The 21,455-nt window shown below is 27.3% G+C and overlaps 1 protein-coding gene and 1 pseudogene across 1 annotated transcript; both read left to right on the top strand.

Moving 5' to 3' along the window:
* Window positions 1-3,611: 3,611 nt before the first annotated feature.
* On the top strand, window positions 3,612-4,542 carry LOC132314237 (germin-like protein 9-3). Its single transcript, XM_059813123.1, has one exon. The coding sequence runs from the start codon at window positions 3,612-3,614 to the stop codon at window positions 4,224-4,226; it is 615 nt and encodes a 204-aa protein (XP_059669106.1). The 3' UTR covers window positions 4,227-4,542.
* Window positions 4,543-19,706: 15,164 nt separating this feature from the next.
* Window positions 19,707-20,322, top strand: LOC132314236 (germin-like protein 9-3; annotated as a pseudogene).
* The last annotated feature ends 1,133 nt before the right edge of the window (window positions 20,323-21,455 follow it).

Raw genomic sequence — 21,455 nt, 5'->3', positions numbered from 1 at the left:
AATAGAGCCCTCCATTTAGTTGTATTTGGTATAAATAGCCAATTAAAAATTATTCAGTTAGACAATTTACTGCAAGTGTTCGGCGTGAGTATCACTACTCAATCTACAATTCTAAGTAGCTCTGATATTACAAAGTACCCAATAAGCGTCCCAACAAAAACAATCAAAGAAAGAAAGAAATTAAAGGAACAAGTGACTCCATTAAACAGATTAAGAATTCTCCGCTATGCATACATATATAATTATATTCTATATATATATATATATGTATGTATGTATGTGATTTACTTACATATTTCAACCAATAAATGTGTGTTTCATTCTAATTGTTTTAAGGGTTAATTTAACTAACACCCCTTCAGGTTTGGCCAAATATCATATTGAAATATCTTTCGAAATAACTATCATTCAAGTTACAAAAATGTTTGTTCCGTTTTCCACTTACACCCCAAAAGTTATTTTTCATGTGTGTCAGATACATTTTTTGTATGTAAAATGACATTACTACCATTCTAACTATATGTTAACTTAAAAAAGTATTGAAATGACTTGAATAACCTTTGACTTTTATTATATAAATTTATAATTATTCTTTATATCTATATATACATATCATCATGTAGAACCACCTCCAATTTAAAATTATTCTTTATATATATATATATATATATTTCTCATTATGTACACCAACTAAATTATAATTATTTTTTATAATTATATATTTCTCATCAGTACACCACCAATTTTCTCCACCTTTTCTATATCTTTTTCTTTTTCTTTTCTTTTTTTATTTTATTTTCTAATTTCCTTTTCTTCTTTATTACTGCTAGCAAAGAATTTTTTTTTTCCTTTTTTAATTTTATTTTCTATATATATATATATATTTCATCATGTACACCACCAGTTTTAGCTACCTTTTCTTTTTCCTTTTTTATTTCATTTATTTTCTTCTTAGTCATTACTTTTGGCAAAGAAGAGAGACAGAGAGGCCATTAATGGTTCCTCATCACCGGCAATCACTTTGGTTGCCTCTTCTCTCTCGATGCCAGAACGTCGATAACAGTGACCACCACGGCAAGGGCCGAGCTAGAGGGGAGCCAGCACGGGCCATGGACCCCCCTAAAATTTTTGAAAATTTATTTATTTATTTTTCATAAATGGAAATTTTTTTATTACCTCTTAATTGTTAATTAATTTATAAATTTTATGTCTTAATCTATTAAAAATTTTAATTGCCCCCCCCCCCCCCAATATTTTAACAGATATATTGACCAATTAATTTTTTTGAAAATTCTTTTAATAGCCCCTAAATATTAATTAATTTGTGGATTTTGTCCCTAAAATTGATTAAAATTTTCAATTGGCCCCCCAATCTTTTTCAAAACACATATATTGACCCAAAATAAAAAGTTTGAAAATAAATTTAATTTGTGTCTCCTTGAAATTTAAATATTTTTCAACTTGCATTCTTTTAACTATACTTTTAAAAACTCAAATATTATGAAAAAAAAATTTAAGCTCATTATTATTAGTCATTTTTTTTTTTTGGTAAATAATTATTATAGTTGTTAGCCCAACACATTGTTATTTTATTTATATATACACGTACACTATCTATAATATTAATTCAAGAGAAAAAAAAAAAGAATAAAATAATTAATGTCCTCATGTTTGGTAAAAATGCATGAAGCATTCTTTGTTAAACATTTTTGTAAAATGGTATTTACAAGAAAAATATCTAAAATTATATAACAAACTTTATTGGTAAGTCCTAGGAATATTAATTTGGAAAGAAGATAAAGTAAAATATTGTGAGACTCTCAATAACAATAATAATGTCATCTGTATACTTTTACTTATTACTTTCTAAATAACAAATTTTATAACTATTTGTATCTCGTTTATTAACTCAATAATAATCTTATTGATTTTTTTTTGGTTAAAAATTGAGTTAAATTCATTATGTTGTTGAATTGTGGAATCTACCTAATTTTCTTCTTCCAAAAATTAGATTTTTGGAAAATCATAACAATTGATAAACAAAATTTGATTTTCTAACAATGGTTATTTATTTATTTTTTTTAGTTCGCACCAGGAACTCCCCTAGGCAGGGCTCCTTCGGGACCCACCATAGACTACAAACCTAGGTGTGTAGAGCCTCACCCCAAGGATACACCGGGTAAGTTGGAAGACATGGATGGCTTGGGAGGAGTCGAACACTGGCCTAGTGTGTGCAAGTGTCAAGCTCCTACCATCACAGCCAAGCCCCGGGGACCTAACAATGGTTATTTCATTACATTTCTTCTCCATAATTTTCTTCTAACATTAATTTATATTATTTTTGTGTCCAAGTTATATTTTTTAAAAACTACATCAGCCTTTGCTCAAGCCAGGTGGAACCGAGTTTTTGCACATATGCAGCCTAGGTGTATTCTAAATTTGGACATGTTCACGAGTAGATGATACCGCAAGATTCATGACACTTGCAATAAAAAGAATTATTCAGGAATGGAGAAAGGGAGGGGCTCACTGATTGCTTTAGGATGACAACTAATTGTGTTGGTTGGTGGTTACTAAAACACGATTTTGCAACTGAACTGCTGGAGTTTTGAACAGATGAAATGAAAAACCTGCTGCTGTAAGGGTCTCTCTGCTACTGAATATGGTGTTGGTGGTAAAGAAGAAAGACATATAACGGCCCCTAATTATTTATTAATTTCAGTGAGCAAGATTTTATGAACAAGCCAACCCAGCAACCAACAAGGTTCATCATCATGCATATAATAAGTCAATATTTTTGAGTATATAATAGAAAGATTGAGATAATTATATTTTTGGAATGAAATTAATTTACAAATATAGAATATAAGGATTAAGAAAACAATTTAGGAGAACAAAATATGAAACATATATATAATTCTACGAAGAATGAGAAAATTTAAGGGGGCACGTTCCATATTTTCATTAAAAAAACATATATATTATTATAATATATATATATATATATATATATATATATATATATATATATAGAATATAAGAGGGAGAAAATCTGGGGGTACACGTGCCCCTTTTGGTCCTTTACCGGCTCCGTAAGCAAGTACTCAAACACACATTTCACAACTTGCCCACTACCGGGAGGAGAGATAATACCATTTGGTGTTACACTGCCACTTGATCACATATCTTGTAGGGTTGACTTTTTGAGCTTTATTTCTAATTAACAACATTTGCCGGTTTGATGCCGGCTAAGGTTTAGTTCACAAAGCTTGTTTTAGCCAATCTTCTTAATGACTTGCTGATAATCAGCCAAAAGAGCCTTTTTAAAAACATTTAAATATCGAGAAGTAGCCTTTTAAACAACATCCAAATATCCATAGTAGTATATACTGGTGTTTTCTTTAGTAAACGATAATGAACACAAAAACATGTTGAGATTACAGCTCTAATTGACAATAACAAGAAACATCAAATCAACGGCATTGTAGTTTCCAATTCACTTGATTTGTCTTAGGCTGTGCTTATAAATTGACATCCTTTGGTTGAAGGCTCAAGTTAAAAAGTCTTGCATACAATTTCCATCAAACTATTATCATCAGTTTATGGTCAACATGGGTTGCAAGCTTGAATTGTTACTCACACTAGCACTCTCACTTGGTACTCTCTGTATTTCACATGCTGGGGATGCAGACATTCTTTCTGATTTCATTGTCCCAATGAACACCACCATTATTGATGGCAACTTTTTCACCTTCACTGGCATGAGAGTTCTTCTAGGGGGAGATTTTCCGACAACTTTCAAGGTTTTGAAAGCAAGCATGGCTGAATTCCCGGCTCTTAACGGTCAAAGTGTTTCTTATGCAGTTCTTCAGTACCCTGCTGGCTCTGTCAATCCACCTCACACCCATCCTCGTGCATCTGAGCTCTTGTTTCTCCTCAATGGCAACCTTCAAGTGGGGTTTGTCGACACCACTAACAAGCTCTTTACTCAGACACTCCAGGCTGGTGACATCTTTGTGTTTCCCAAGGGACTTATTCACTACCAATACAACTATGATGAAAAAAACTCCGCCATTGCAGTATCTGCATTTGGCAGTGCAAGTGCTGGAACCGCATCAATTCCTAGTTCCGTCTTCAATACCAGCATTGATAGTGGGATACTTGCAAAGTCTTTCAAAACTGATGTTGAAACTATTCAGAAAATCAAATCTGGCTTTGTAGCCTAGGCCTGAGCCAGAAGGGCATTACTAGTTCAAAAAATGTCAGCATTCTGGGTTTTTTTTTTTTTTTTTAATAAATTTTATGTATTATTTGTTTCGTGAATAATTTCCTTTATCAATTGAAGGATATCAATCAATGGCTGTTTTTGCAAGAATTTTCTTCAGGTGTTATTTTTGGGAAGAAATTAAATCTGTTACATGCCAGAAACTATAAATCGCGCACGATAGGATTTAGGCAAACCTGTTCCAAACTCACTTTGTTGCCATCCATACGTATTGATTTTGGGCTTCATATAAGATCCCTAGTGTATAATAGCCTTGGGTCTACATATTTTTCTTCTCTCAGTTGCAATCAAAACTATATTAGCCATTGCTTGAACTAGGTGGAAGCTGAATTTATGACTCAACATACCTAATGCTATGTTTGGCGGCACTGAATCGGTGCCTTGAATTTGAGATTGAAGAAAATTTAGTACAAAATTTGAACCAAACTTTCTCCAAATCTCAAATCCAAGGCACCAATTTGGTACTCCTAAACATAAATATATTATAAATCAGTTCGTATTCACAAATAAATGATGATGAAAGTTTCATGGCATTTGCAATAAGAAGTGATTATATTCATATGCGGGAGAGAGTATCTGATAGCAAAAGGTTCACACTGATTGCTTTAAGATGACAACTAATTGTGTTGGTTGACTGAAGCATGGTTTTGATATTTATTGATATGGTCTCTACAACCAGTAATATGTACTTTGCACTAGTTTTTACAATGTACTCTTGTAATGTTTCTACATTTTACAATTTTTCAATTTTCGGAAGTTTTTGATTTTTCGAGGGTATTTTTGTGTTTCCTCGTTTTGCGTGTCGGACACCGTGGAGTGTGCTGGGTGTGTCCGAGAGTTTATTGGTGCATTTCTTTGAATCCAGGACTCCTAAAAATGCAATGGTGGTTATTTTTACATTTTTTCATTTTTTAGACCGGACGGTCACGGGTAGGACCCGTTGCCAGGGCTATTATGCACGGGGACTATATTTTGGATCCATCGCATTTCATGCATAATTATTTTGTGCATATTTATATAGTGGTGTGTTATTTTATGTGGTTAGGAATTAATTGGAATAATTATATATATATAAATGGAAAATGGTAGGATATTTTTGGTGAGTGGGACCCACCACTCTTTTCTTTTCTTTTATGGCCGCCAAAGCCATTTTTGGCTTTCATTCTATCTCTCTACGAATCTCTCCGTCTCCTTAGTTCTCATTTTCAGTTTCTTTTTCCTTTTGCTTCAAAGTTTCAATCTTTGATTTTCTTGTGATGTTTCCATTTTTCACCATTTTTCTATTTTTCGGAATTTTTAACGTTGTGAGGGTATTTTCATCATTTGCCGTTTTGTGTACCGGACACTGTGGAGTGTGCCGGTTGTGTCTGAGAATTGATTGGGGCATTTCATTGAGTTCAGGACTCTTTGAAATGCAATGTTGTCATTTTTGCCTTTTTTCGCTTTTCAGGCCGGATGGTCCCGTGTGGGACCCGCTACCTGAATTGTTACATAGAGGGATTTTAGTTGGGTCCATTTGCATCATATTTATTTTATTTATTGTGTTTAAAGTGATTGTGATTTAAATGTGTATATATGTATGTGTGTGGTATAAAAAGAAAATAAAATTAAAGGAAAAAAAAATTATCTTGGAGGTGGGACCCGCCACCACTTTAAGTGGTCATGAGACCAAATTCTTGGTCTCAATTCTCTCTTCCTCTCCCACTGGTTCCCCTCTCTCACTCTCTCATTTTCCTTTTTCTTTTTCTTTTTACTTCAAACTTTAAACATTGATTATTCCTTCATTACTTGGAATTTTTGGAAGCCGTTTGCGGCAAAACGAAGAGCGCGGCGAGATCTTCAGATAAATGTAAACAATTTCAGCTTTGGTGCCTCCTTGAATTTTCAAATCTAAGGCTTGGGAATTGGCGGAATCGACTCTTATTGCATCGTGCTGTCTTTTGGCAAGAACGGATGCTTTGACCATACTGTACATCATTGAACTTGTAGAGACGTTTGTACTACTTGACGAAGTTGCAACCTTCTTGTCACCTTTTGTGGTGGTAATGAAGTTGTCCATCACGACTACGATGTCCTTGGGGGATTCTTGCTCTTCGTCTTAATCTTGTTGGAAGTCATAGAATCTGACGATGAATTTGTTGAGGATTTGATGTAAAAGAAAGAGATGAGAGGCAGAGGAGGTCCCATCGGGCGTGCCAAAAATTTACTCACACATATTTTGTAGTCTGCAAATAAAGAGAAAAATAGGGAGCAAATAGTAATTTATTAATTTATGAAATTGAAGTACAATCCTCTGAAATATTCTTTATAAAAGAAAGAAAATATCATCTGATTTGATCTCTTTTGTTTGTTGGATTTAAGGGTTGTTGGAGTTTGATCTTAAATCAAGTTGTTGACAATCTTCTTTAAGTATTTGTAGTTGAAGAAGATCGCCGATGATTTTTGATCGAGGGCTGACGAAGCTTGATCTCGAATAGTGTTATTTGATGATTCTTTGAACTTATTGAATCGCAGGAAAAGAACGACACGATTTTGATGTGCTTGTTGTTCTTTATTAAATTTGAGGAAGAACGATACAACTTTGGATGTGTTTGTTGTTCTTTGTTGAATTTGAGAAAGAACGACACGACTTTGGAGGTGCTTGTTGTTCTTTGTTAAATTTGAGAAAGAACGACACGATTTGATGTGCTTGTTACTCTTCGCCTTCAAGCAAGTTTGGGTGTTAGGGATGAATGTTGGCAAAGCTTCTGTATTTCTCTCTAGAATTCTGGATTTCTGACCCTTTGGATTTATGAGTTTCTCAATTTCTGGACCCCTCCCTCTTTCCTCCATGCCTTTACTTATAGGCTTCTTGGATTCATAGGATGATGACACATGTTCTCTCTTGATAAGGACAAAATTATAACTGGGCCGAGCCGGTTATATTGTGATAACTATACGTATATTGTGATAATTATCCATAAAAATAATTATTCCAAATATATTTTATTAAGAATAATTATCTTTTGATTTAATCATCTGGGCTGAGCTAATTAAATAATTTAAGTGGACCAAGTTTAGGCCAATTAAATAATTTAATTAAACATTAAACCCATATTTGATGGGTCAATTTGTCACAACAAAAATCCATTAAAATTTTAGTGTCTACAGTGAGGAAGAAACCCAAGAGAGAGGAGAGAGAAATAGCTTGAGTAGTGGGCATGTGTTTGTTTCCTCTGATTCTAAAGAGAGAAAATAAAGCTAGAAAGAAAGAGACCAAGCCTTTTCGTTAGGGTTTCTTTGGTTAGCATGAAATAGCTAGAAAGGAAAATAAAAGGAAAATATTTAACTTTTTTAGAAGTTTAGTTAGCGTGAAAGAGAAAATTTTCAAGAAAGTAATTTTCATGTAACTGCTTAATTTTTCTCAAAAATTTTCTGACATAAAACATAGGGAAATTTTACTTTCCTATGAAAGTGGTGCATTCACATTTTAGCTTCCTATTATGCCCATATCACCCTCCTCACTTTCTCCACAAACTTCTATAACAAGTTAGCTTCATTCTTTTGTAAATTGCTTATAGGATCATGTAAATACTAATTTAATTGTATATAGTTTTATATCAAAATTAAAATTTTATTTTATTTTATTTTTTTGTTCCACAATTAATAATGATTGAGAGTGATATATATATATATATATATATGAGTATTTAGTACCAAAGTGTTGGATAAAAAACTAGATTAGTGTCTTTTGTATACAAGTTTTTAAATTATAATTTAATTCATATATATATATATATATATATATATATATATATATATATATATATATATTTTTATACATAGACTTCTCATGACTTTAGGACTCAACTACTGAAATGTATCAAACTTCTTAGTTTTAACTCTACGTATATTAGATATACCAAATTAATTTTGTTTTAACTCTACGTATATTATATGTACCAAACTAATTTAGTTACAAATATTTTATTTCTATTAGGCTGAAGTGTTTTTATTATTTATTTATTTTTTATTTTTGACTAAAACTATATATATATTAATTTCAACCTTTTATCCTCAAGAATTTTCGGATCAAAATTTTTTATTAATTAAACTTGTACCTATAATCACATATATCTAATTATTAAACAATGACCATTAATTTATCTTTGAACTTAAAATTTTAATTTTGTTCCTAATTCTGGAGATATGATAGTTTCTCAAAAGAGTACAAAGTAATCTTATAATTAAAAGGGTAGTTTTGGGAACTATAATCACTTTCTTTTCACTTTTATTTTTTCCAAACTCACAAAACAATATTTTCTCACAACTTTCTTGAAAAATTTTCTTGCTAACCAAATACATAATAAAAACTTGATTTTCTTTTTCTTTCCTTTACTTTCTTTCACTTTTACTTTCACTTTCCATCCAAACGGACCTTTAGGAAAATTTCTACCGGAAAAAAAAAGTTTTTTCATTTGGGAAATTAATTTCTCCTGAAGAATGTGTTCGCTTAGATCTTATCATATAGATCCTGTTGTTGATTGGCAATTAATTGGAAACACGATAGAACAAACAAAGGGCAAAGCTCAAAATAGGCAAAGATCACTGTTGGCCCACTTACGTAACATGAATCTTTGGTAGGACTCGGTTATTAGAATTCTTTCCTCTATATGCAAATTCCTGTCTAGTCCTTTGTACCCGAAGAGCACTAAGGGAAGGATGATAGGAAGAACTTGAACTGTTACTTTTAGGGGAGTTATATATACAATAAATAAATAAATAAATATATATATATATATATAATCAATTCTACAAATAAGAGAGAGAAAGAGAGTTTTTTGGTTGCTTAGTTACAATGCAGTGGACCCATTTACAAGGAGGATAATATTGTAATTTGTAAAATATGAAATTTTTTTTTTTGTTTTTAAATAAAGTGGAATAACATAAGGGTAATCTAGTCATTTCATAAACTCATAACGGTTTGTTGACAGAATTGGGAAAAAGTGGCAACGGTGTAATATTATTGGGGTTTTTATAAAGTGATAGAGTATTATGATCAAAAATGAAAGTAGTAGAGTTTTTTTTATTTAAACCCTTAATAAAATTTATGTTGACCTTTAGGGTGGTTAAAAGTTCTTTTCAAATAACAATTATTAGAAGATATGTCAAATAATGAAAACTCAATGCGTAAAAGCAATACAAATCTACAAGGGAAATGATTTTTGCACCGAATAATTATAGTCAATTGCTAAACATACTCTTTTAATTGGCCAATTATATTATAAATAAGGAAATAGAACCCTCTACTTAGTTGTATTTGGTAAAAATAGTCAATTAAAAATTTATTCAATTAGACAATTTACTACAAGTGTTCGGTGTGAGTATCACAACTCAAACTACAATTCTAAGTAGCTCTGATATTACAAAGTACCCAATAAGCGTCCCAACAAAAACAATCAAAGAAAGAAAGAAATTAACAAGTGACTCCATTAAACAGATTAAGAATTCTCCGCTATGCATACACATATAATTATATACTATATATATATATATATATATATATATATATATATATATATATGTATGTATGTATGTATGTGATTTACTTACATATTTCAACCAATAAATGTGTGTTTCATTCTAATTATTTTAAGGGTTATTTCACTAGCACTTCCTCTGGTTTGGCCAAATATCACATTAAAATATCTTTCGAAATAACTATTACTCATGTTACAAAAATATTTGTTTCGTTTTTCACTTACACCCCAAAAGTTATTTTTCATGTGTCAGATACATTTTTTGTATGTAAAATGACATTACTACCCTTCTAACTATATGTTAACTTAAAAAAGTGTTGAAATGACTTGAATAACCTTTGACTTTTATTATATAAATTTATAATTATTCTTTATATATATATATATATGTATATATATATCATCATCATCATGTAGAACCACCTCCAATTTAAAATTATTCTTTATATATATATATATATATATATATATATATTTCTCATTATGTGCACCAACTAAATTATAATTATTTTTTAAAATTATTCTTTATAATTATATATTTCTCATCAGTACACCACCAGTTTTCTCCACCTTTTCTATATCTTTTTCTTTTTCTTTTCTTTTTTATTTTATTTTCTAATTTCCTTTTCTTCTTTATTACCGCCGGCAAAGAATTTTTTTTTCCTTTATTTTATTTTATTTTATTTTCTATATATCTATATCTATACTATTATTAGATGTGTAAAGTATTTTAGTGTTTCAGTATTTCAGTATCTCAGTATTTATTTATTTATATAAAAAATATTTATTAATTGATATAAAAATAGTTTTTGTAGAAATAGTTTCTATAAAACTTTAAAAATTACCTAATAAAATCAATCACATTCTATATAAAACTCTTATTTTTAGTTATTTTTTTTATAAATAATTATCACAATATAACCGGCCCGGCCCGGCCCAATTATGATTATGTCATTATTAGAAAAGGACACATGTTATCATCCTATTCATCCAAGAAGCCTATAAATAGAGGCATGGAGGAAGGGGTACAGAAATTGTGAATTCTAGAAATCTAGAATTCTAGAGTAAAATACAGAAGTTCTGCCAAAGAGTTTCAGTATTTATTTATTTATTAAAAAAAAATTATTAATTGAGTTGAATTTCAGAGTAAAATACAAAAGCTCTGTTAATGTGTTTAAAGAGTTTGTATAAAATTCTAATACAAATTACCAATTTATCAATTTATCATGAGTTTTTTTTAATAAAAGGAAACCTAATTAGACAAGTATTATTAATATAAAAAATTATTTATTAACTGATACAAAATGAGGTTTTTAAAGAGTTTTTAAAACACAAATTACCTATTTATTTATTTATTTTGAGTTTTTGTACTAAAATTAAATCTAATTAGACAAGAATTATTAAAATAAAAAATATTTATTAATTGATATAAAAAGAGTTTATATTAAACTCTAACACAAATTACCTATTTATTTATTTATTAAAAGTTTTTTAATAAAAGAAAATCTAATTTACCAAATAAAACCAATCACATTTTATATAAAACTCTTATTTTTAGTTTTTTTTTTATGGAGAATTATAATTTTTATAAAAATCTAAACATTACCTAATAAAATCAATCATTTTCTATATAAAACTCTTATTTTTAGTTATTTTTTATGGATAATTATTACAATATAACCGACCCGGCCCAGTTATGATTATGTCATTATCAGAAAAGGACACATGTCATTATCCTATTCATCCAAGAAACCTATAAATAGAGGCATGGAGAAAGGAGGAAGGGGTACAGAAATTTAGAATTCTAGAAATCTAGATTTTCAGAGTAAAATACAAAAGTTCTGCCAAAGAGTTTCAGTATTTATTTATTTAGATAAAAAATATTTATTAATTGATATAAAAAGAGTTGAATTCCAAAGTAAAATACAGAAGCTCTGTCAAAGAGTTTCAGTATTTATTTATTTATGTAAAAAAATATTTCTTAAATAATATGATAAAACACTAAAATCTACATAATAAAATTTAAATTAACCTATTTATCTATTTATTATTATCAATTTTTTAATAAAATAAATCTAATTAGACAAGAATTATTAATATAAAAAATATTTATTAATTGATATATAAAAGAAAATAAGTTTTTTTATAACTCTACTATGAGTTTCTTAATAAAATTAAATCTAATTAGACAGTATATATTTAAAGAAAATAAAATAATTTCTATAAAACTTTAGTACAAATTCCCTATTTTATTTTCCATAAAACTCTATCAAAAAAGTTTCTATAAAACTCTAACACAAATTACCTGCTTATCTATTTATTATGAGTTTTTTTAATAAAAAGAAACCTAATTAAATAAGTATTATTAATATAAAAAATTATTTATCAACTAATACAAAAAGAGGTTTTAAAAGAGTTTTTAAAAAACTCTACACAAATTACATATTTATCTATTTATTATTAGTTTTTTAATGAAACTAAATGTAATTAGATAATAATTATTAAAATAAAAAATATTTATTAATTGATATAAAAAAGAGTTTTTAAAGGAGTTTATATTAAACTCTAACACCAATTACCTATTTATTTATTATAAATTTTTTAATAAAAGAAAATCTAAGTAGACAAGAATTATTAATATAAAAAATATTTTTAATTGATATAAAAAATAAAATAATTTTTCTAAAATTCGTCCACAAATTACCTTTTGTTATGAGTTTTTTTTTTTTTTTTTAATAAAAGCTAATCTAATTAGATAGGAATTATTAAAATATAAAAATATTTATTAATTCATGTAAAAAGAGTTTTAAAATATTTTCTATCATACTCTAACACGTATTACAAATTACAAATTTTTAATAAAAGAAAATCTAATTTTCAGAGTAAGATACAGAAGTTCTACCAAACTGTTTATTTATTTAATTATATAAAAAAATATTTATTAATTAATATAAAAAAAGATTTTATCTATACTACTATTAAATATACAAAGAGTTTTCGTATTTAAGTATCTATTTATAAAAAAATATATTTATTAATTGATATGAAAAGTATATATATATATATATATATATTTAAAAAAAAAAAAAAAAAACTCTATCAAACTCCAAAATCTATCTAATAAAATTTAAATTAACATATTTATCTATTTATTATTATGAATTTTTTAATAAAAGAAAATTGAATTAGACAAGAATTATTAATATAAAAAAAACTTATTAATTGATATATAAAATAAAATAATTTTTCTAAAACTTTACCACAAATTAACTTTTATTATGAGTTTCTTAATAAAATTAAATTTAATTAGACAAGGATATATTTAAAGAAAATAAAATATTAAATGTGCAAAGAGTTTCAGTATTTTAGTATTTATTTATTTATATAAAAAATATTTATTAATTTATATTAAAAAAGTTATTATAAAAATAAATAAATAAAAGAAAAAAAAAACTCTATAAAACTCTAAAATCTACCTAATAAAATTCAAATTAACCTATTTATCTATTTATTTTTATGAATTTTTTATTAAAAGTAAATCTAAAGTTTCAGTATTTATTTATTTATTTAAAAAATATTTATTAAATGTGGAAAGAGTTTCAGTATTTCAGTACTTATTTATTTATATTAAAAAATATTTATTAGTTGATATGAAAAGAGTTTTTATAGAAAAAAAACTTTTATAAACCTCTAAAATCTACCTAATAAAATTCAAATTAACCTATTTGTTATTATGAATTTTTTAATAAAAGAAAACCTAATTTTTTGAGTAAAATACAGAAGTTGTGTCAAGGTGTTTAAGTATTTATTTATTTATATAAAAAAATATTTATTAATTAATATAAAAAAATTTTATCTATAGTATTATTACATGTGCAAAGAGTTTCAGTATTTAACTACCTATTTTTATAAAAAAAAATATTTATTAATTGATAAGCTAGCAAAGAGTTTTTATAGAAAAAAAAAAAAAATGTCAATCAAACTCTAAAATCTATCTAATAAAATTTAAGTTAATCTATTTATCTATTTATTATTATGAATTTTTTAATAAAAGAAAATCTAATTAGAGTAGAATTATTAATATAAAAAATATTTATTAATTGATATATAAAATGAAAGAATTTTTCTAAAACTCTACCACAAGTTAACTTTTATTATTAGTTTCTTAATAAAATTAAATCTAATTAGACAAGGATATATTTAAAGAAAATAAAACAATTTTTTTAAAACTTTATCACAAATCACAAATTTTATTTTCAATAAAACTCTATCACTGTAGACAAAGATATAATATTTAAAGAGTTTCTATAAAATTTTAATTTAAATTTTCTATTTATATATTTATTAAGTGTTTTTTTGTAATAAAAGGAGATCTAATTAGACAAGTATTATTAATATAAACAATTATTTATTAATTGATCTAAAAAGAGTTTTTAAAAGAGTTTCTATAAAACTATATCACAAATTACCTATTTAACTATTTATTATGAGTTTTTTTAATAAAAGAAAATCTAATTAGACAAGCATTATTAAGATAAAAAAATATTTATTAATTAATATAAAAAGAGGTTGGAAAAGAGTTTCTATAAAACTCTAACACAAATTACCTATTTATTATGAGTTTTTTTTTAAAAAAAAAGGAAATTTAATAAGACAAGAATTATTAATATAAAAAAATATTTATTAATTGATGTAAAAAGTGTTTTTTACAAAATTTCTATTAATCTGTAACACAAATTACCTATTTATTTATTATAAATAGATTTTCAGAGAATATAATAATTTCTATAAAACTCTACAACAAATTATCTATTTTATTTTCTTTAAAACTTTATCACATATAACTTGTTTCTATCTATTTATTGTGAGTGTTTTTATGAAGGAAATCTAATTAGACAACAATATATTTAAAGAAAATAAAATATATTTTTAAAAGAGTTTATATAAAATTCTAATAAAAATTACCTATTTATGTATTTATTATGAATTTTTTAATAAAATATAATATAACTAGAAAAGAATTATTAATATAAAAAATATTTAATAATTGGTATAAAAAATAAAATAATTTTTCTAAAACTCTACCACAAATTATCTTTTATTATGAGTTTTTTATCAAAAAAAAATCTAATTAGACAAGGATATATATATTTAAAGAAAATTAATAATTTATATAAAATTCTACCACAAATTACCTATTTTTATTTTTCATGAAATTCTATCACATTAGATAAGGATATATTTAAATAGTTTTTATAAAACTCTAATACAAATTACCAAAACTTTACCACAAATTAAGTATTTTATTTTCTTTAAAACACTATCACGTATAACTTGTATTTATCTATTTATTATGAGTTTTCTAATAAAATAAAATCTAACTAAATAAGGATATATTTAAAGAAAATAAAACAATTTCTATAACTCTATCACATTAGACAAGGATATATTTAAAGAAAATATATAATAATATAATAATAGATATAAATAAAATATAAATGTTAAAGAATTTGAACATTTCAATATTTATTTTTTAATATAAAAAATATTTATTAATTAATACAAAAAGAGAACTCTATCATATATAAGTATATAACCCTTGTATTTATCTATTTTTTATGAGTTTTTAATAAAAGAAAATCTAATTTTACAAAGATATATCTAAATAAAATAAAATAATTTCTATAAAATTCTAACACAAATTACATATTTAAAAAAAAATAAAATATAACCTAGGGTCTTCCAAAAACAACAAACTCCATATAATAAATTTTTATATCAATTTCAATCTAATGTATAATTAGTATAATTGAATTTCTATTTTAAAATTTATTTAAAAATTAATATAATTGAATTTCTATTGTAAATTAAAAATTATAATAAATTTCAAATTATCTAATAAAATTCAAATTACAAATTACCTAATAAAATTCATATTACCTAAAATTTATATATATATATATATATATATATATATATATATATATATATTTCTCATCATGTATACCACTAGTTTTCTCTACCGGCCTTTTCTTTTCCTTTTTTATTTCATTTATTTTCTTCTTATTCATTAATTTCGGAAAAGAGGAGAGACAGAGAGGCCATTAATGGTTCCTCATCACCGGTAATCACTTTGGCAAGGGCGGCTCAATACAATATGAGGCCTTAGGCGAAAAAAAATAATGTGGCCTTTTAATTAAATCTATTCATATATTTATGTCAACTAATTATTTGTTTAGTGTTTTTTAAATCCATCATCGTTAATTAATTAGCAATGTATTTTCTAATAGTCGTATTTAACAATATAAATAAAAATTATAAACAAAATATATAATTTTATGATAACAAAAATTAATAAAACTATAAACTAATTTAAGTTATAGAATAATAAAAACTGATTTCAAATAATTTAGTCTAATGCTCTAATAAATTCTTTAATAGAATATAAGTATATTCAAAATCTTCTTCTGGGGTGAGATTGTGAGATTATAAATTGTAACTATGGAGAAGAAGAAAAAAAAATATTAGAATGAGAGGAGAAAAAATATGTGAGGAATAAAAAAAAAAAAGAGAAAATAAAAATTAATAGGAGTCTTAGAAAAATATAGAAAGTTTCACAAATTTTCACTTAAATATATATTTAATATTTAATTTTAATATGTGTGTATATATGCTGATGTAATGAGGATGAGAGAGAGAAAATAATAATAATAATAATACAAAGATAGAAATATTTTGCGCACACTATTAAATTTTGTATTTGTAAAGGTTTAATGATATAAGAAAATAAAATATTTAGGTAAGTTCTAATGTATAAAGAAAAAAAAATTGGGGGCCCTCAAAAAAAATAAAAAATAGAAATCTTTTAGGTCAATTGTCAAATTTCTCTATACGTTGAAGTTTGATAATTGAACAAAAAAATACTATAATTGTTTTAGGAAAGTTATAATATATACAGAAATAAAAAATTATGGAGTTTTCTTATTGGCTGGGGCCTTAGGCAACCGCCTAACTCGCCTAAGGTTGGAGCCGGCCCTGCACTTTGGTCGCCTCTTCTCTCTTGATGCCGGAACGTCGATAACAGTGACCACCATGGCAAGGGCAAAGCTAGAGGGATCCAGGACGGGCCATGGACCCCCCGAAAATTTTTGAAAATTTATTTATTTATTTTCATAAATAGAAATTTTTTTATTACCTCTTAATTGTTAATTAATTTATAAGTTTTATGTCTAAATCTATTAGAAATTTCAATTGGCACCCCCCAATATTTTTAACTGATATATTGACCAATCAATTTTTTGAAAATTCTATTAATAGCTCCTAAATATTAATTAATTTGTAGATTTTGTCCCTAAAATTGATTAAAATTTTCAATTGGCCCCCCAATCTTTTTCAAAACACATATATTGACCCAAAATAAAAAGTTTGAAAATAAATTTAATTTGTGTCTCCTTGAAATTTAAATATTTTTCAACTCGCACTCTTTTAACTATATTTTTAAAAGCTCAAATATTATGAAACAAAATTTTAAACGCATTATTATTATAGTCATTTTTTTTTTTGGTAAATAATTATTATAGTTGTTATCCCAACACATTGTTATTTTATTTATATATACACATACCCTATCTATAATATTAATTCAAGAGAGAAAAAGAAAAAGAATAAAATAATTAATGTTCCCTCATGTTTGGTAAAAATGCATGAAACATTCTTTGTCAAACATTTTTGTAAATTGTTATTTACAAGAAAAATATCTAAAATTATATAACAAACTTTATTGGTAAGTCCTTGGAATATTAATTTGGAAAGAAGATAAAGTAAAGTATTGTGAGACTCTTAATAACAATAATAATATTATCTTTATACTTTTACTTATTACTTTCTAAATAACAAATTTTATAATTATTTGTATCTTGTTTAATAACTCAATAATAATCTTATTGATTTTTTTTTTGGTTAAAAATTGAGTTAAATTCATTATGTTGTTGAATTGTGGAATCTACTTAATTTTCTTCTTCAAAAATTAGATTTTTTGAAAATTATAACAATTGATAAACGAAATTTGATTTTCTAATAATGGTTATTTCTTTACATTTCTTCTCCATAATTTTCTTCTAACATTAATTTATATTATTTTTGTGTCCAAGTTATATTTTTTAAAAACTATATCAGCCTTTGCTCAAGCCAGGTGGAACCGAGTTTTAGTACATATGCAGCCTAGGTTTATTCTAAATTTGGACATGTTCACGAATAGATGATACCGCAAGATTCATGATACTGGCAATAAAAAGAATTATTCAGGAATGGAGAAAGGGAGGGGCTCACTGATTGCTTTAGGATGACAACTAATTGTGTTGATTGGTGGTCACTAAAACACGATTTTGCAACTGAACTGCTGGAGTTTTGAACAGATGAAATGAAAACCTGCTGCTGTAAGGGTCTCTCTGCTAGTGAATATGGTGTTGGTGGTAAAGAAGAAAGACATATAACGGCCCCTAATTTTTTATTAATTTCAGTGAGCAAGATTTTATTAACAAGCCAACCCAGCAACCCACAAGGTTCATCATCATGCATATAAATCAATATTTTTTAGTATATATATATATATATATATATATATATTGATAAGAGAAAGATTGAGATAATGATATTTTTGGAATGAAATTAATTTACAAATATAGAATATAAGGATTAAGGAAACAATTTAGGAGAACTAAATATGAAACATATATATAATTCTACTAAGAATGCGAAAATTCAAGGGGGCACGTTCCATATTTTCATTAAAAAGACATATATATTATTATGGGAAAATTACGTATAAATGGAGTTAAAGTTCCATATTTACTTAGAGACTGAGTCAAAGTTTCACATTTCTCTAAAATGGATTGCTGAGGTGACACATGGTTTTTTACTGTTTAGAAAATTGTGGTACCTAAAATGCCCTTCCCTAACAAAAAAGTAGTACCTTCAGTTCAAAAAAATAATACCTTCAGTTTTAAAAAGTAGTACCTTCGGAGAAAAAGTAGTACCTTCGCGGGTGTTTAAAAAACATGGTACCTAAACACCAAAAAGTAATACTTTCAGTTCAAAAAAGTAGTACCTTCGAAGAAAAAGTAGTACCTTCGCGGAAGGGTATTTTAGGCACCACAATTTCTAAATAGTAAAAAACCATGTACCACCTCAGCAATCCATTTTAGAGAAATATGGAATTTTGACTCAGCCTATAAGTAAATATGAAACTTTGACTACATTTATATGTAATTTTCCCTATTATTATTATAATATATATATATATATATATATATATATATATATATATATAATATAAGAGAGAGAAAATCCAAGGGAGACGTGCCCCTTCTGGTCCTTAACTGGCTCGGTAAGCAAGTACTCAAACACACATTTCCCAACTTGCCCACCACGGGAAGGAGAGAATACCAGTTGGTGTTACACTGCCACTTGATCACATATCTTGTAGGGTTGACTTTTTGAGCTTTATTTCTAATTAACAACATTTGCCGGTTTGATGCCGGCTAAGGTTGAGTTCACAAAGCTTCTTTTAGCCAATCTTCTTAATGACTTGCTGATAATCAGCCAAAAGAGCCTTTTAAAAAACATTTAAATATCGAGAAGTAGCCTTTTAAACAACATCCAAATATCCATAGTAGTATATACCGGTGTTTTCTTTAGTAAGCGATAATGAACACAAAAACATGTTGAGATTACAGCTCTAATTGACAATAACAAGAAACATCAAATCAACGGCATTGTAGTTTCCAATTCACTTGATTTGTCTTAGGCTGTGCTTATAAATTGACATCCTTTGGTTGAAGGCTCAAGTTAAAAAGTCTTGCATACAATTTCCATCAAACTATTATCATCAGTTTATGGTCAACATGGGTTGCAAGCTTGAATTGTTACTCACACTAGCACTCGCACTTGGTACTCTCTGTATTTCACATGCTGGGGATGCAGACATTCTTTCTGATTTCATTGTCCCAATGAACACCACCATTATTGATGGCAACTTTTTCACCTTCACTGGCATGAGAGTTCTTCTAGGGGGAGATTTTCCGACAACTTTCAAGGTTTTGAAAGCAAGCATGGCTGAATTCCCGGCTCTTAAACGGTCAAAGTGTTTCTTATGCAGTTCTTCAGTACCCTGCTGGCTCTGTCAATCCACCTCACACCCATCCTCGTGCATCTGAGCTCTTGTTTCTCCTCAATGGCAACCTTCAAGTGGGGTTTGTCGACACCACTAACAACCTCTTTACTCAGACACTCCAGGCTGGTGACATCTTTGTGTTTCCCAAGGGACTTATTCACTACCAATACAACTATGATGAAAAAAACTCCGCCATTGCAGTATCTGCATTTGGCAGTGCAAGTGCTGGCACCGCGTCAATTCCTAGTTCCGTCTTCAATACCAGCATTGATAGTGGGATACTTGCAAAGTCTTTCAAAACTGATGTTCAAACTATTCAGAAAATCAAATCTGGCTTTGTAGCCTAGGCCTGAGACAGAAGGGCATTACTAGTTCAAAAAATGTCAGCATTCTGTTGTTGTTGTTTTTTTTTTATTTTAATTTGTATTATTTGTTCACGAATAATTTCCTTTATCGATTAAAGGATATCAATCAATGGCTGTTTTTTCATGAATTTTCTTCAGGTGTTATTTTTGGGAAGAAATTAAATCTGTTACATGCCAGAAACTATAAACCGCATAGGATAGGATTTAGGCAAACCTGTTCCAAACTCACTTTGTTGCCATCCCTACTTATTGATTTTGGGCTTCATATAAGATCCCTAGTGTATAATAGCCTTGGGTCTACATATTTTTCATCTCTCAGTTGCAGATAAAACTATATTAGCCATTGCTTGAAGCCAGGTGGAAGCTGAATTTATGACTCAACATACCTAATGCTATGTTTGGCGACACTGAATCGGCGCCTTGAATTTGAGATTGAAGAAAATTTAGTACAAAATTTGAACCAAACTTTCTCCAAATCTCAAATCCAAGGCACTAATTTGGTACTCCCAAACATAAATATATTATAGATCAGGTTATCTTCACAAATAAATGATGATGCAACTTTCATGGCACTTGCAATAAGAAGTGATGATATTCATACGGGGGAGAGAGTATCTGATAGCAAAAGGGTCACATTGATTGCTTTAAGATGACAACTAATTGTATTGGTTGACTGAAGCATGGTTTTGATATTTATTGATATGGTCTCTACAACTAGTAATATGTACTTTGCACCAGTTTTGACAATGTACTCTTGTAATGTTTCCAAATTTTACAATTTTTCAATTTCTGGAATTTTTCGATTTTTTGAGTGTATTTTCGTCTTTTCTCGTTTTGCGTGCTGAAACATCGTGAGGTGTGCTGGGTGTGTCAAAGAGTTGATTGGTGCATTTCTTTGAGTTCAGGACTCCTAGAAATGCAATGTGGTCATTTTTGTATTTTTTCATTTTTCAGGTCGGACGGTCTCGGGTGGGACCCACTGCCTGGACTATTATGTACGGGGACTATATTTGGATCCATCGCATTTCATGCATAATTATTTTGTGCATATTTATATAGTGGTGTGTTATTTTATGTGGTTAGGAATTAATTGGAATAATTATATATATATAAAT

Source organism: Cornus florida, unplaced genomic scaffold (genome assembly GCF_030987335.1).
Source record: "Cornus florida cultivar Cherokee Brave unplaced genomic scaffold, ASM3098733v1 CherokeeBrave_3.0.0_Hap2_Chr06, whole genome shotgun sequence".
NCBI lineage: Eukaryota > Viridiplantae > Streptophyta > Magnoliopsida > Cornales > Cornaceae > Cornus > Cornus florida.
Note: the sequence above shows the minus strand (reverse complement) of the source record. Positions and strands in the feature narration are given on the sequence as shown.